Source organism: Poecilia latipinna, unplaced genomic scaffold (genome assembly GCF_001443285.1).
Source record: "Poecilia latipinna isolate Pla-1442-1.1 unplaced genomic scaffold, P_latipinna-1.0 Scaffold584, whole genome shotgun sequence".
Classification (NCBI taxonomy): Eukaryota; Metazoa; Chordata; class Actinopteri; order Cyprinodontiformes; family Poeciliidae; genus Poecilia; species Poecilia latipinna.
In genome coordinates, this window is record NW_015113200.1 from 227,122 (window position 1) to 243,116 (window position 15,995).

General features: G+C 37.1%; 2 protein-coding genes and 1 long non-coding RNA gene across 3 annotated transcripts in view; 2 read left to right on the plus strand and 1 right to left on the minus strand.

The window, feature by feature from the left end:
• LOC106953479 (uncharacterized) overlaps positions 1-6,567 on the minus strand; it is a 20,557-nt gene extending 13,990 nt beyond the window's left edge. The window contains exons 1-2 of the long non-coding RNA XR_001426203.1: positions 6,485-6,567; positions 2,624-2,629 (exon numbers count right to left, since the gene is read on the minus strand). This is a non-coding gene — a long non-coding RNA (uncharacterized LOC106953479). The remainder of the gene's footprint in view (positions 1-2,623; positions 2,630-6,484) is intronic.
• pin4 (protein (peptidylprolyl cis/trans isomerase) NIMA-interacting, 4 (parvulin)) lies at positions 2,341-4,846 on the plus strand. Its single transcript, XM_015042288.1, has 4 exons — positions 2,341-2,497; positions 2,689-2,756; positions 3,736-3,855; positions 4,423-4,846. The coding sequence occupies exons 1-4, from the start codon at positions 2,461-2,463 to the stop codon at positions 4,579-4,581; spliced, it is 384 nt and encodes a 127-aa protein (XP_014897774.1). The 5' UTR covers positions 2,341-2,460; the 3' UTR covers positions 4,582-4,846.
• faf2 (Fas associated factor family member 2) lies at positions 6,485-13,471 on the plus strand. The gene is made up of 11 exons (XM_015042283.1): positions 6,485-6,574; positions 8,547-8,615; positions 8,741-8,875; positions 8,970-9,046; positions 9,126-9,264; positions 9,353-9,438; positions 9,553-9,644; positions 10,538-10,715; positions 11,674-11,845; positions 11,926-12,069; positions 12,213-13,471. Exons 1-11 carry the CDS (start codon positions 6,512-6,514, stop codon positions 12,393-12,395), a joined length of 1,338 nt encoding a protein of 445 aa, XP_014897769.1. The 5' UTR covers positions 6,485-6,511; the 3' UTR covers positions 12,396-13,471.
• The last annotated feature ends 2,524 nt before the right edge of the window (positions 13,472-15,995 follow it).

Genomic DNA, 15,995 nt, shown 5'->3' on the forward strand with positions numbered 1-15,995 from the left:
GTTGAGACAAAGATAAGAGTGAAAGGTAAGCTGCACAAAAAAAAGAAAGGTTAAGAAAATACTTTTTAGTTAATCAAAAATGACATTTCAAACATTCACTTTAGTTTTTATGTAAGTAGTAATCCAGGGACTTGTTCTGTACATTGTTTTGATATCTCTGTTCTTATCAAAGTGAATATTCGGATGCATGCGTTCTCTCCAGCCCCATCAAGTGTTCAGTTTGAACCCATGTTGTGGAACATCAAGCAAACTCTGTTATTCTGCCTGCACCATGGCAGCAGATGTTTTCCACTTATAGAACAATTATTTAAAAACTTTTACTTTTAAAGTGATTTGTGTGATATTGCATAAAAAGCGGCTCCTTCTTTTCTAACCTCTTTGCCTCATTTCCAGTCGGTTGGAATCCTTCAATTATTGCTTCATTTGAACCGGACATTTTTTCTTTCTTTGTAAAGTTCTGCGCTCTCTTCCCTTTCTCACTTTTAAGACTGATGAACAGGAATAGATCTTTGTGTCATGTCTTCTCGATACGCAGGGAAACAGGAAGTCGTGCGATCATGAGAAGTAAAGACGTCACAGAGCTTAACGGTTTTAGAAAAGTAAAGCCCTGTTCTAAAAGTAAAGACTGCATATTTCCTTTTGGAGCGAAATTTGCTGAAACACTAGGCAGGACTTCTTTTCAGATTTTACGATAGCAGTTATCTTCATGACATAAGTTGTTCATCTGATGTAAGATGAACAACTTACATCAGTTGTAATGATGTAAAGGTGAAGAAGATGGCTACTGTGGGGTCAATGAGTCACAGCTTGAAAACTGCTACAAGTTATTGAATGTGAAATTATTGCTGTAGTTATAAAAGATTAATGTACTTCACACATTTTTTTTTTTTTTTATCAGTGTACCCATTTTTTTCGGTGATATGTGGTATATGTCTCTGTATGACATTTCATGAACTGAAAAGCATAAAGGGAAGAAAAAAATAAGGTGACCTTTAACAGGGAAATTTATGCAACTTTGTTAAAAAAAAAGACCTAAACATTACAAGCTCTCACATTTGACTTTTTATTTGTACCAGTTTTACCGCTAATTGGAAATGTTTTTTTTTGTTGTTTTTTTTCATTTCTACCTTAATATCACACGCACCAAAAACTAATTTTGGTCTTCAGCATGTTTAAGTAATTTTATCTTTTGTATGGAGACACAGCATAATGTGGATGAAAAAGGAAACACTGTGAGGTAGAGGGTCATACTATCCCGGGGTGACCCTAAACACACTCTAGAGGTTTGGAGCCACAATGGCTGCTATGAGAGAAAATATTTTATACCAGAGGCAGTCCAGCAAATACCAGACACAGAGATGACACCAGGTTTGATCAGCAGGATATTGGATGTGTATTTAATCAACAGCCACTCTGTTGCCACTTCTTCTGTGATGGACCGCTCTGCTTCCCTCCATTTTCACTTAACTCACAGTTAGCAGCAGCAGCTCCTGTAAATTAATCTGTTTATTGTTGAACTGTATAACACCATATCAAAAATGCAACAGTGATTCAGTAAAGTGTTTGAAAAACAAGATGTCTTAAACATTTGTCCATATCGGTGTATTTTGATTAGTTCACAACAAAAAACGGGTAGTATATTTAGAAAAATACAATAGGAAAAACTATATCTGATTACAGCACAACAAAATATGACTGTTGAAATCATAAATGAAATGCTCTCACCAGATATAGCTTTCTGGTCTGTATTATCAGGCGATAATAGAAATGACAAAATAAAAGAAAGATTAGAGGAATTAAGTAAGAAAACACAGGTACAGCAGGGAAAACTGCAGAAATTTTCAGCTGCTGCCTCTGCTTGCTCATCCCAGGTCTGGAGGACAAACCTTCCCAAAGGTCCTGAGACGGTGAAAAGTGGAATTGCATTAGGCTAAAGTACATGAGGAAAATGCTGAATATGTTATTTACCCTAGTGTTTTACAGCAGATGAAATCAACCTTTGGCTGGAGATCGTAGGATGATTGCTACTTCGGGATTTATACACCTGAATACATTTCATAGATGCAGTAGTTTCTTAAGCAGAACATCCAATTGGGGGACTGCTTCTGTGGGACTTCAGGGTTTCATATGGTAAATACATAGTTATTTTTCAAAGCAGAAAAAAACTAGACAAGTTCTTAAAAATAATAGCAGGCTAATGTTACTGCAAGATAATTAAAAATAAATACATACATTTTGAAAAAGTTACCACCCAAGTGAGTTTGCAAAGACGATGCTGAACACGAGATGGCGCTGTGGCTGTGGCTTGTTTTACTTCGCTACTAACTAACAAGTCAAAGAAGAAGAAACCAAAACAGTCCTGTGCAGCAGTTTACTGCGCATGCTTATTACTACACTCGAAACCACGTTATCATTTGGATGTTTTTTGCTTAAATTTCAAACCCACGTTTAGCAGAAAGAATGCCACCGAAGGGAAAAGGTGGAAAGGGTGGTAAAGGTCAGTGTCCCACAGCGTAGCTGCTGTTTATGATGTGTTTTAATCTGATATTGTCAGCTGCAGGCGCTAGCCTTTAAGTTAGCATACACTGATGTACTTCAGTGTAATGGGAGAGTTTACAATAACATTACTCTGAATAACGTGTGGCTCTCCACTCTGGTGTGACGTGTGCTGTGGTGTTATCTGTGTAGGAGCTGCTTCAGGAAGTTCGGACGCTGACAAAAAGGAAAAGACGCCTAAGGGAGGCACAGCTGTTAAGGTATTCTCTATACACTTTAACTCCAGCAACTCTGTAAAATAAAATAAAACATGCCAATATAGATGGTATTATTGAGGGTTTTTGTCACATTTTGTCTGACCTCTAAAACCTTTTATTTTATTTGTGGAGCATTGGTGTAAAACCTGCACATATTCCAATGTTATTATCGCAACATTAATTGTATTATGTTTGAATTTTGGTTGAAAGACCAACACAAAGGAGCACATCAGTTGTAAAGTGGTAGGGAATGCGTAGATGTTTCTTTCTAGAACCACCTTTGCAGTGCTGAGCCAAACTGGAGAAGGTCCGTTTGGATCAGTTCCCAACTCTTGCCACAGAGTCTCATCTAAATGTAGGTGTGGACTTTGACTAGGACTTTCCTTGACACACGAGGAGGTTTTCTTCCAGGATAGCCCTGTATTTAGTTCCATCTATCTCCCTGTCAATTCTGACCAGCTTTCCTGTCCTTGCTAAAGAAAACATTATCCCCACAGCATGGTTCTGCCTCCATTTATCAATTTGGGGTGGATGGTTGTGGATTTCCTCAGCTCCCATAGCATGGAATGAAAATTATGTATTTCATTTTCGTTACATTTATTAATTATGTTCTTGATTTGATTTATTTATGTCAAACAGTTTTTTTTAAAACAAGAAACAAAGCAATCAGTACGAAAGAGAAATCATGTGCATACATAACCGAGAACAAAATAATTTGCTTACCAGTATTTTTCTGTTTGAAAAGGATAGGAAGAATCCTAGGCCTCTTCTTGGTGTTGGTCTCTCACAAAATTTTCCCCAAAATATACATATAAATTTATATTGTGACAAAATACGAAAAGGTTCAAGAGGCATGAGGGGAACATATAAAATGTCATCTGTTAGGAAATGTTGACCTGGCCGTACGGTGTCAGTAATGCTGAAGAATCATCAGTTTCAGCAAATTGTATTTGTAAACCTCCCAACATATTTCTCTCCCCAGGTCCGACACATTCTCTGTGAAAAGCACGGAAAATGCATGGAGGCCATGGAGAAATTGAAAGCTGGAGTTCGTTTCAGTGAAGTAGCAACGCAATACAGTGAAGACAAAGCAAGACAAGGAGTAAGTATGCGCAAGTATCCCAGTCGGTTCTCTTTTTTTTAATTCATTTTTTATTACTAGCTACGTATTTTTGCATCTTGATTTTCACAATTCCAGTAAGTGCTACGCATACATCCTTCTTGTAGTTGAGCTCACAATTATTATCTTTTTTTTTAAAATTTCCATCTGATCTCATTCATTGTTTGACTGAGGTCAGATATACCTGAATGAACTGACGCATCACATCTTTTAGCAAAGTTTCTGTTTGTGTCACCGTTTGCTGGAAAACATCACCTTCTGTAAATAAGTGCAAGGTAATAGTACTAAGTGACCTTACAATGAGCTCTTAGTCATGATCAAACCATGAATCTAAGATTCTTGACTGCGTCAGTGCTGATAGCTGTTTTATTTAGCATCTTTATTCCACCTGCATCAGAGACCAGAACACCCACTCACGGTTTCCTCTGAAATTGAAAGAAACATCAATGAAGTGGTTATCTTAGGATAAATGTATGTGTCCAGTTTTGGAAATCTTAATGCTTGCATCATGCTTTTACTCATATCAAGAATATTGCTCTTCCATGACAGGGTGACCTGGGTTGGATGACGCGAGGCTCCATGGTCGGACCTTTCCAGGAGGCAGCGTTTGCTCTACCCGTCAGTTCGATGGATAAACCCGTCTACACAGACCCACCTGTCAAGACGAAGTTTGGATATCATATCATTATGGTCGAGGGGAAAAAGTAGAACAGGCTAGCTCTTTTGGAATAAATATCACATTTGTGCAGAAACATTGAGGAGGGAAAAAAGATATTGTCCAGTTAATCTATTAAAATGTTCACTTCTATTCTAGGTCTGTTTTCTCAAAATAAACCTTCTCATTTATTGTTTTTTTTTTTAACTTGACTTTAAGACTTCTGCAATGCAAATGCCAACGCAAGCAAATTAATAAATTTTGTTTATGTTGTGTTAAATCTGCAGTATTGATTTGTGTGTGAAAAGTGGTTGTACAGAAAAATGAAAATATTACAAAAGATTAAATATTCTTTTTGTCTTTCATTTCAGAAAGTGAAACCTAAGACTTATGCAGATTCGTAACATATATTGAAACATTTCAGAGCTTTGTTTCTTGTTTTTACAGCATACACATGATGAAAAACGATATATCAGCGTCTGATATCGTAGTTGTATTTTAACAGACTGAAACTTTCAAAAGCCATGGCACACAAGCCCATATTTGGTTCAAATTTCTAGAACTTGCCCAAGATGACACATCAAATGTTATGTGGTCACAACAAAACTAATCAGACAGCAATTACGCAAGGGTTTTTTTTTTTTTTTTTTTTAAAGCATGAATACTACCCTGGATGGTGCACAAAAAGTCAAATGGTTTTGCAACATTTCGTGCTCTTACATGCTAATGTACAAGATGTTAAGGATGAATTTTATTTTCTTCTTAATTTTGTGTCTTTTTTAATTCTAAAAAATATTCAGTTTATCCTATATTATTACTTGTTTGTGCTCAGTTGGTTACTGCTTGATATTTTGTGTGCTCAATGCTCCAAGATATAAAAAGTAGGGTCAGTGTCTAGATAATGCAACTATTACTTTCTGCTTATATACACAGATTTTGTTTAGAATATGGTATAATTAAGTTAGCTAGGAGGATCAAAAATATGTTTAATTTGTTAAGCAATACTCTCAGGAAATATTTGTTCTTTTAATACGAACTCTCACTCACTCTGCTGGTGAAAAAACATTTTGAACAAAGAAAAGTTTGCATCTAGTGGAAGGTGGAACAACAAAAACAGAAGTCATAAAAATGTGTTCTTCCACTTTAGTAATGCCGCCGGTCTTGAACTGAGCTGCGGGGATGGATGTTGTGCTGAAACAGAAGTTAATACAACCCTGAATGGTATAAAACCTGTCAACTATTGGAGACATCTAGATCCGACACTCTACTCTATTGTTATAGCTTTGTTATAAACATGACTATAATGTTATCCTTTTAGATAACAGGCTTTTTTCTAATATTTCATCATTTCTCGGGGGCAGAAATGAAATCACAGTTTTACTCAGTTTCGTTAAAAGATTGTAGAGACTTCCTGTTTACATCCATTATTAATACTAAGACGTGAATACAAAACCTGACTAACCTCACCCAGAACTGTCGTCTTATCAGCAACATCATCAGACAGATATTACTCAAGAACTGTAGACAAGCATCAAACTGAAGCTGATGGTTTAGATTTCAGTGAGTGAGCTCTGCATAGTTTAATATGATTAATCTGCAATTGTTGTTTTAAAGACACTTTAATATTTAACTCCTCTTAATGATAAAAAAAAGTAGTCCAGAAGCAAGTATTAGAGGAACTGTCATTTTGAGCCTGTGTGAATTAGATACACAATATACTTAAAATTATGAGTTCTTTATTTAGTTTTAACTTCATAAAAGTTGTATTATCAATTTACCTATAAGAAAGAAAAACAAAATTAGTGAAACGTTTAGTGATTTATTAACAGTAGAGAGTACATAGAAATCATATCCAGAAAACAATTGTAATACAATATCCAAAGCACTAGGCGGCAGCAGCGCTCGGGGCGTGCGGTAACGCAACCAGCAGCAGGAAAAGACGGTTGACGTTCTTACGCCTGGCTAGATGATTGGCGAGGTAAGATGGCGGCGCCAGAGGAGCCAGAATTATCCCAGGCGCAGACTGAAAAACTCCTTCAATTTCAGGTAGACAGCCAAAAATCCTCGTTAACACCCTTCCATTTGAAACCTCCAATGTCGATACGTTTCCACTCACAGCTGGTCGTTGTGAACAGGTCGAAGGGTTGTGTGGAAAGCCTTTTTTTCATACACTTAACTTCGATAACGATCCCCAACGGCAACTGGAAGCAGAGCTACCAAAAAGGAGCTAAGCTAACCAACAAGTTAGCAGACTTTCTGGGACGTGGTTGGGCTAAAAAGGCGTCAATTTTGCCATATAGTTCTTATAGACACAAACTCGGCCTAACTCTGTGAATCAGAAACATCAATGTTTCGACTGTTAGGAATATTAATCTTGGATTCTGTCTCCATTTATCGTTGGCTACTTATCATTTGCTAAGTCAACATTAGCACAGCTGTCATTCTCAGACTGACACTGAAGTTTGATGACGACTCAGTGTTTCAGATTCGTTTGTTCAACGTGTTAGGATGTGACAGTAAGATCTGGCAATGTAATGTTGTCCCTTTAATCTGATGTGTGTTGAGACTGTATACTAGTCGTGTAAATCAAGTCATATTTAGCTCAGTTATACTCGAGTCAAATGTATATTCTATTTGTTTAAGTAATCTAGTTATGGCAGGCGATCAACTGCTTTAGTCATCTTTAGGTAACTATTTACAAAACGATTACTTTAGTTTTTATCAGATCCAATCATATTGGGAGCTAATTTAAAAGCTGAAAAGACTTATTGTGGTTGGACAGGATTTCTTTTTTATTATTTTTGCAATTATTTTGACTTATGCCTTCAAATAAGGTGTTGACATATTCCATTGAGCTCAATTTATTTTTTGTATCGCCAATTCACAACAGATCCCAACTCATTGCACTGAACTGAACCAAAGTCTCATTCATATCTGAATGTAAAACCAGAATAATCTACACATCTAGAGAACTTACTGTTGATGTTAATATTGCTTTATCATTGTCACAAATTATTCTATATTTGCTCAATTCTAACCAAAACCTTGTCATACTAGCTAAATAATATGGTTAGTTGTGGAAAAAAGTTGTCTGATTTTTATTAGTATAAGAAATGTTTTCAGTGTTAAAAAGAGTAAAAGGGAAAAAAAATCATTAGAACAAAGAGGCATTCAACTTGCCACATTTTTTTTCAGCATAATATTTAAATTTAAGATATTAACCAACAAATAGTTTCCCATCTATGATGACATCTGGACTTTGCATGTTCTTATTTGATATTTGGTGTACAGGTACTTGAAAACTAAATTACCTTTTTTTAATTTAACGAAAGAGAAAAACTTCAGGCAAATCAAAGGGCTTTGGCTGACCAAAGGTTTTAGAAACAGCTTAAATAAAGACGAAAAGTCGATTCACATAGGAATCACCATTCGTATTTACTACAATTCAGAATTGATATAAAATGCCCCAAAATCGATTTTAAAAAGATAAAACAAATCCACTGGCTTTCGGCCACCATTGTACGCAAGTGTGGAAATCACCAAAACAAACAAGAGATTACAAAAAATGAAAGCAAGAAATTGAGTGTCTTTGTTGAAGGCAAACATTTTGGACTCATTTTAGTTTTTAATCTCCTGCCCGGGATGACCGAGCTTGACGTGAGCCGCACCGAATGTAAGGTTTAAAAAAACAAAGATCAGGCTTTTCAAAACACTGCAAATGTGCGGAGCTCAAATATGCCAGACCCTCAGTCATTTGAAATGTCGACCCGAAATGGCCTATAAGCTGTTTTTCAGCAAACACTGATAGTAGCCCGTTTAGTATAATCCAAGTTATGTGTACGTAACACACAGCAGCATTTAACCTCATGTTATCAGGGACAAAAAAAAAAACTTTATTCCAATCCTGAGTTAGTTGGAGCTCGAAGCTGTAGCTGTGGGGGTGGGAGGAAAATCAATTAGTTCTAAAACCAGCTTTTCTACTTTGACTTCCTCCTGACTTTCTGTTTGTGTCCAACAGGACTTAACTGGGTTGGAATCAATGGACCAATGCCGCCGAACATTAGAGCAGCATAATTGGAACATAGAGGTAAAGTCGCACGACAAAGCGGTCGCATTTTATTGTCGCTCTGCCGTTGTTGTTGCACTTAATGCTAAAAAACAAAACAAAAAAAAAACTCAATTTTGATGGGTTTACATGTGTGTGTGTTGCAGGCTGCAGTTCAGGACAGACTTAATGAGCAGGAAGGAGTTCCCAGTGTGTTTAACCCTCCACCATCCAGACCTCTCCAGGTCAACACAGCAGACCATAGAGTATATAGTTACATCGTCTCAAGGCCTCAGCCGAGGGTATGTCTTTTTGATTTAAGAAATAGATACCAAGAAACATGTTTTCAGTTGGAATAGAGTTAATCAGTGCTGTTTCTTTTTTTCTTTTCCCAAGGGATTACTAGGATGGGGTTACTATTTGATTATGCTACCGTTCAGAGTTACTTATTACACACTTCTGGATATATTCAGGTAATCATAGCGGATTTAATTACAAGCTATCACAAATCAGGAAGAGGACTTTGGGTGATGTGTTGTTTTTTGCTCCAAGGTTGGCCCTGCGATTCATCAGACCAGACCCCAGGGCTCGCGTGACAGACCCTGTCGGAGACGTTGTGTCTTTCATTCATAGTTTTGAAGAAAAATACGGTCAGTCGCACCCCGTGTTTTACCAGGGCACGTACAGCCAGGTGAGTCTGTAGATATGAAAACAAACAGAAGAAAAAAAAAAAAAGATGGGAAGAAAGTCTAATACATTGTTTACTGTAATTCATGCAGGCACTGAATGATGCCAAACGGGAGCTCCGCTACCTATTGGTGTATCTGCATGGGAATGATCATCAAGACACTGATGAGTTTTGCCGGTACAGAACTTATTGTTTTTTAGTCAGTTATCTAAATGTCAAAAATGTAAAACTGAAATAAGCTTACAAAAAAGTCAGTCCATTTGAAGGTTTTATTTCTTATCTGTCTCTTAGCTCCACATTATGTACGGAAGAGGTCATAACCTTTCTCAACACAAGAATGCTCTTCTGGGCATGCTCAACTAGCAAACCAGAGGGTTACAGAGGTAACGACTGTTATTCCTATGATTAATACATGTTTAATTATTTATTTACATAATTGTAAGTTTCATAAAATTTTGCCGCTTTCCTTCCAGCACTACTATTGACTTTTGCAGAAATGCACCGCTCCCAGTTAGATGCAACCAGCCAGAAGGTTTTAGTGTTATCTGACATGCTCATGTGCGCACTGCTCAACGTGCTAACGGCAGAGAAACAACTTACCATTACACTTGCTTCTCTGTCGTCATCATGCTTACTAGCAGGCATGAGCAGCGCATACACATATATGATTGGCTGCACTAAGACCCTCCTCTTGGCTCTGATGGGTTGTTTCTGAATGATTAGTGTATTTATGCAGATGGCAGTAGGACCACAGGAGCCTTTATTATTATTATTTTTTTTTTTACAGATTATCTGTGACCTATTAAAATCTCAATACAGTGAGAGTTTTAACAAATATTTAATAAACATGTTTTATAAAAGTTACAAGCTGCAGCTTTAAGGATTGAAACTAACAATCATTCTTCAGTGTGTGACCGTTATGCGATCGCATAAGAAATAAGAAATGTTTGTCACAATGTGCAAAAATATATAACCTTTAGCGGTGTTACAACTTGGAGGCTGTTTGTGTTCTACATTTCACCTCTTGGTGCTCTAAGTAATATTTAATTCAATGCAGTAATGATTGTGTGAATACAAAGATATAATTTAGAGTTCTATTAGAAAAGGACTCAACATGCTTATTGAGACTCCTGTTGCTTTTAACAACACAAGTGGTTTAATTTTTGGAAAATTAAAGCACATTTACCTTAGAGTTAAAATAACTGCAGAAACGTCTGTTTGAAGCGTTCAATCGAGCCGATTTAAAACGCACGCAACGTGTTTTGCCGTGTTTTAGTGTCCCAGGCGTTGCGGGAGAACACCTACCCGTTCCTGGCCATGATCATGCTGAAGGACCGCAAGATGACCGTGGTGGGACGGCTGGAGGGTGTCATTCAGCCAGAGGACCTCATCAATCAACTTACTTACATCATGGATGCCAACCAAACATATCTGATGTCGGAGCGTCTTGAACGGTACAACAAATCGCCAATCTGCTTGAGTTTGAAAGGATGCATTTTCCTAATTTATTCTCATAGTGTAAGTTCACAGTTTCGTCCCCAGGGTATCACTGTGGCGATAACTAATCATATTTTTGGGCTTTGGAGATGAAAATTTTTCATAAACGTGTTTTACAGCTTCTTCCTCTTTTAAGTCTGAGAAAAAATTCATTATATCACCAAAATAAAGTTGTAATACTTGTAGAATGAATTAGTAATTCAGAGAATTCAAACGTAAAAATGAAGTTAAAGTTCTCCAAAATAACAAAAACAGTTGTTGAGCATTTTATGAAATTATACCTTTGTATAGGTTTTACTTCACATAAATACTTTCTCTTTCAACACATCTGGAAAACTATCAAAGCTTTTTTTTTTTTTTTTCATAGAAACAACATAATTTTAAGATGCTTTTTTTCCTGATAAAATTGAGTTTTCCTCCTGCTAATATTCTGACTACGATCTTGTAATTAAACAAATTCTTGGAGCCTGAATACGCAGTCGTACAGCTCACAGAAGGGATAACTGAAAATATTGAAAATATTTTCTGACATTTGGAATATTTTTTCACAAAAGTAAGTGAGGGATTTTTTAAAATTTTTTTTATTAAAATCGGAAGTCAGATCTGATATGAAAAAAACCTGAGATTTTATTTCCCAGTCTTATCGCCCAGCGCAGACTGGGCGATAAGGATTATTGGCCGCTGGTCATAGGTCACAAGGTGCATGTCGTAGCAGAAGTCCAGGGTGTGTCCTAGATCACCTGCATTCTTTCACTAAGGAAGGCATGCCCTCCATTTTCTTCTTAGTTTTCTTGAAAAATAGATGTATTTTTCACTTTTGAAAAGTAAACAAAAAAAAAAAACATCTTACCTTATTAGCAAATTTTGACTTCCAAATGCATCCTTTTCACTGGACTTCAAACATTTTTGTTTCAGGGAAGAGAGGAACCAGACCCAAGTTCTGAGGCAGCAGCAGGACGAGGCCTACCTCGCCTCCCTGCGTGCCGATCAGGAGAAGGAGCGAAAGAAACGGGCAGAGATGGAGCAACGGAAGCAAGAGGAGGAGAAGGTCCGACAAAGCGCTCTTGCAGAGGAAATCAGACGAAGAGTGAGTCGTTTGGGTTTCTGTTTTTGAAACTGCTCCACGCTCGTACGTCCCCCCCGATTTCTAATCCGCGTTGTCTCCAGACACTCGAAGAGGAGAAGGAGAGGAAGTCAGAGTGTCTTCCTCCGGAGCCGCGGGCCGACGACCCAGAAAGTGTCAAAATAGTGTTTAAGCTGCCGAACGACACGAGAGTAGAGAGACGATTCCTGTTCGGTCAGTCTCTGACGGTGAGTAAACTCCGTTTCCATGCCCAGCAAAACCTTTCACTTGCACATGTCAACTCGAAACGCTCAAAACTTTAGCAAATGAACCGAGCGGTTCATTTGCCCGCTGCTCCGGGTTACCCACTCAGCTCTTCCTCTTTTTACAGGTAATACACGACTTCCTTTTCTCTTTGAAAGAAACTCCGGAGAAGTTCCAGATAGTTACAAACTTCCCTCGCCGAGTCTTGCCCTGCCTTCCGACCGAGGAGCAGTCCAACCCACCGACCTTGAAAGAGGCAGGACTCAGCCGCTCCGAGGTCCTTTTTGTTCAGGACCTGACGGACGATTAATAAATGACATACCTCTTCCACGTGGAAACGCATTTCCTCTGACACCCACCCACATTTGTTTTGTTTTTTTGTTTTGTTTTGTTTTTGTTTTGTTTTTTCATATTCTGTTAAATGGCCATTATGTGTAAGGGATCATTGAGATAAAATTTTCTCCTGGAAGATTAAACCATCCTGCATCCAGTCCACATTTAGTTGTTTACAGGGTTCCCGATAGCCTGGAAAGTCTTGAATTTTATCAAATAAATATTTCTTCAAGTTGTTCCTTGAACTCATCTTATGTTGAAAATCCTTTTTTTTTTTTTTTTTTTTTTATTCTGTTCTTTCAGTAGCTGTCAGCAATTCTCCCTCTTCAACAATAATTTGTCTGAGTAGCTTATTAATACCTGCTGACATAAAAGCAGTAGCATAACTGTTCACGTTCATATCTTCAAATGATCTGTTTAAACAACAAAGAGGTTTTTTTTGTGTGTTAAATATATATACAGCAGATTCAGCATGGAGAAGAATGGATTGTGTGAATGCCTTGGCTTTATCTGTTGCTAATATTCCTGTTTGATCCATTCGTCTGAATTCAAAACCCATTTTGCCAAACGTTTGTACAGTTTCTCCACATTCGTTGACAAGCACAACTAATTTTATTCAAGATGAGTACGCCGTGGGGGGGGTTGGTATGTGCGGCGGAGGGGCGGACGTATAACTAGCGTAGGAAGACCGTGGGAACCCTGGTTTGAACGAGCCATTAACCTGTACATAAGTTCAATATTTAAAACCCCCAAATTGACCTTATTGTTTTTGTTTTGTTTGTTTTTTGACTTCAGTCTGTCATTAAACGACCAAATGCAGGTTTGTTACTATGTAAAGCAGACTGCCTCAATCGTATGAAGTTTAAACACAATATTTAACAGACGCCACAGCTTTTACATGTGGCTGTAACTAGTGTAGTAAAAGTCTGCCCATAGTGTGCCTGTGGTTACTCATAGATGCCTGTTTTTTTTTTTTTTTTGCCTGTAACGCCACAATGGGCTCATGTAAAAGATGTAATTTTCCAGCTATAAATTAAAAACGTTTTAAAAATGTGGGTTTATTGAGATTGTACAGCAACGTTGTGTGGCGTAAGTGTCTTATTTCACTGATTCTGGAGGATTGAGAGAATTTTTCAAAAACACTTTTTTTTTTCTTTTAGCAATGGTTCACGTGTTGTTGAACTTTTTACTGTCGTGATTCCATATGTTTTTCAGACTCGGATTTCTAGTATTCTGACAGTTTTAGAAATATTTTCCAAGTAGAAATGCAGAACTGCTGGGACAAAAGAGCTAGGATTTTTCTACTAGGATCAGGTTTAAAAACACAACCACAAACAGATGAGTGATTAAGTTTATGCGCGTCGACGGTGGGACTGTGAGATTTTCCATACTCGTCTTCTCTGCTTCCGTTTCCAGACATTCCAGTCAGAATGTCATATTTATTTCAGCAGTTCTCTTTCCGTGGTAAAAGATTTTTAACGTCCTTTTTCTTTAAGAGGAACTCGATTCGCAAATTTACAATTGTTCTCAAACTTTTCTTATCCACAGTCATAATTATGCAGACAGTTTTGAATACATTCATGCAGCCCTACCTTATATTGCACCTCTACATCAACATTCAAGATACAAAATTTGGGATTTTTCTATGCTGAAGGAACTGAATTGAACGATTAACAAGTTTTTAACTGGAATGCTGTCATTGATGTGATTTTGTTTCTTTCCTGACACAGGCCCAGATTTTAGGCATAATCCATCCATTTTGTAATGGGATTGAGACCATTATAAAAGCTTAATGTATCCCAAACTGCTCTATCCGTTTTAAAAGCTTACTAAAACTGCTTTGGATTGCTGTCTTGTTTAAACACTCAGCTGTCCCCAGGTTTCAACAACGTAACTGTTGTGGGGAAAAATAATAATTTCAGAGCACTCCACCTCCTTCGTTATTTAACCGTTACTGTGTTGCAACCTGCAGCTAAACAGCCCCACAGCTGCCACAGGCATGTCAGGCGCTTGGAATTTTTAGCTTTGATTTCCCAAAACATACTTTTTTTTTTATTTATTTGTGACATGTTTTATGTGACTAATGAAAGGTGTAACTGTGTACTGTTTAGGTCAGATTGGACAATTTGATGTTTTAACGTGACAATATTCACAAAGTCAGATGAAAATTGGTTTTGAAATTAAAGAAGTAATGTTAAGCCTTTTGAAATACTTGCCAGAACTCAAGACTAAAATTTTTTTAAACATTTTTTGAGGGCTTTTTCCTCAACGTTAACCAATTTATAAACTTGAAGAAATGTACCATATTTTTCGGACTACAGGCCGCAATTTTTTTCCCACGCTTTGAACCATGCGGCTTTTAGCCCGGTGTGGCTTTTCTGTGGATTTTTCTTCAACCGCCAGGGGGCGCTTTGGAAATCAAAGAAGAAAGCGCTAATTTTAATTTAAAACAAGCACATGCTAGCAGCAGGGACGACAGAGATACTAGCAGCTTATATATGTACCTTTCCAGTTTTTTTTTGTTTTTTTAACTTTGTGGGTGCGGCTTACAGTGAGGTGCGCTCTATAGTCGGGAACATACAGTAATCATAGATCCAAAACCAGAAGCTTGTACAAGTGTGTGACTGAGGTGCAACCTGTTAAGTAACAATTAATTAAATAGAAGTGGGTGTCTATCTACTTGTGCATATCTGTATAATTATAATCATGGATTTACAATGTATATATATAATTCCCCCCCCCCACCACAAGTTGTCTGGAAATCAAAATTCCATCCTTTTCCAGACTTCTTCTGCACTTAGTTGCTGTTGGTAACTTCAAACTGTTTGACTGCAAGTCAGGTGAGATGAATGCCACGTTGGTATACATCATACATTTATTAGTGAACAACCCTCTCAAATCAGCCACAACAATTAAAAAAAATGATTGCACTACTTGGTAAAGCATAACTAGCAACTTTCATTTAAAAAAAGTACAAATCTTAAAAATTTCAAACAGTATACAGATGTATATATAATACACTAACTAGTTATGTTAAATGCTACAAACAATATGATTCCAAAGGAATGAAAAAAAAATTATAACATTAATAAGAACCATTTCCTATATATAATATATATTAGTAGTTTTCTCCTGCCCACCCTCGCAAATACAAACATGGAAAACAAATGAGGTAACTGTAAATGTGCAAGTACCAAAGCAAAAAAATAAAAATAAAAATTATCTGCCTAAACACAGAACACATGCCCCCTGGCTCTGTGGGTGGGTGGGTGGGTTAAATCTGAAGTTCAGGCAAGGACCCCTGGAGGCCGAGAGTAATAACAGTAAACCACTAACCCACCACAGCAAAAAATATCATTGGTAAACAATAAATGGCATCTACGGAGCAATCAATCACAATTCCTAAATAAACTTTAGCTGCTTATTGGAAAATCTTTTTTATTCCTTTAATGTTTTATTTATACTTTTTTTTTGCACCACACAAGCTGTGAGATTATTCATTATTCACTCTTAACAGAAAGACTACAAGACTCTATTTTGAGTTATCATTAAAATTAGCTCATTAACTAGGCCTTAA

Bases quoted from the DNA above. Each gene is read 5' to 3' on its own strand.
- pin4 (XM_015042288.1), top strand. From the start codon at position 2,461: ATGCCACCGAAGGGAAAAGGTGGAAAGGGTGGTAAAG. The intron at 2,498-2,688 runs GTCAGTGTCCCA...TTATCTGTGTAG, and splicing joins AGGTGGAAAGGGTGGTAAAG to GAGCTGCTTCAGGAAGTTCG. The intron at 3,856-4,422 runs GTAAGTATGCGC...CTTCCATGACAG, and splicing joins AAGACAAAGCAAGACAAGGA to GGTGACCTGGGTTGGATGAC.
- faf2 (XM_015042283.1), top strand. From the start codon at position 6,512: ATGGCGGCGCCAGAGGAGCCAGAATTATCCCAGGCGCAGACTGAAAAA. The intron at 9,439-9,552 runs GTACAGAACTTA...TCTGTCTCTTAG, and splicing joins GACACTGATGAGTTTTGCCG to CTCCACATTATGTACGGAAG. The intron at 9,645-10,537 runs GTAACGACTGTT...GCCGTGTTTTAG, and splicing joins CAAACCAGAGGGTTACAGAG to TGTCCCAGGCGTTGCGGGAG.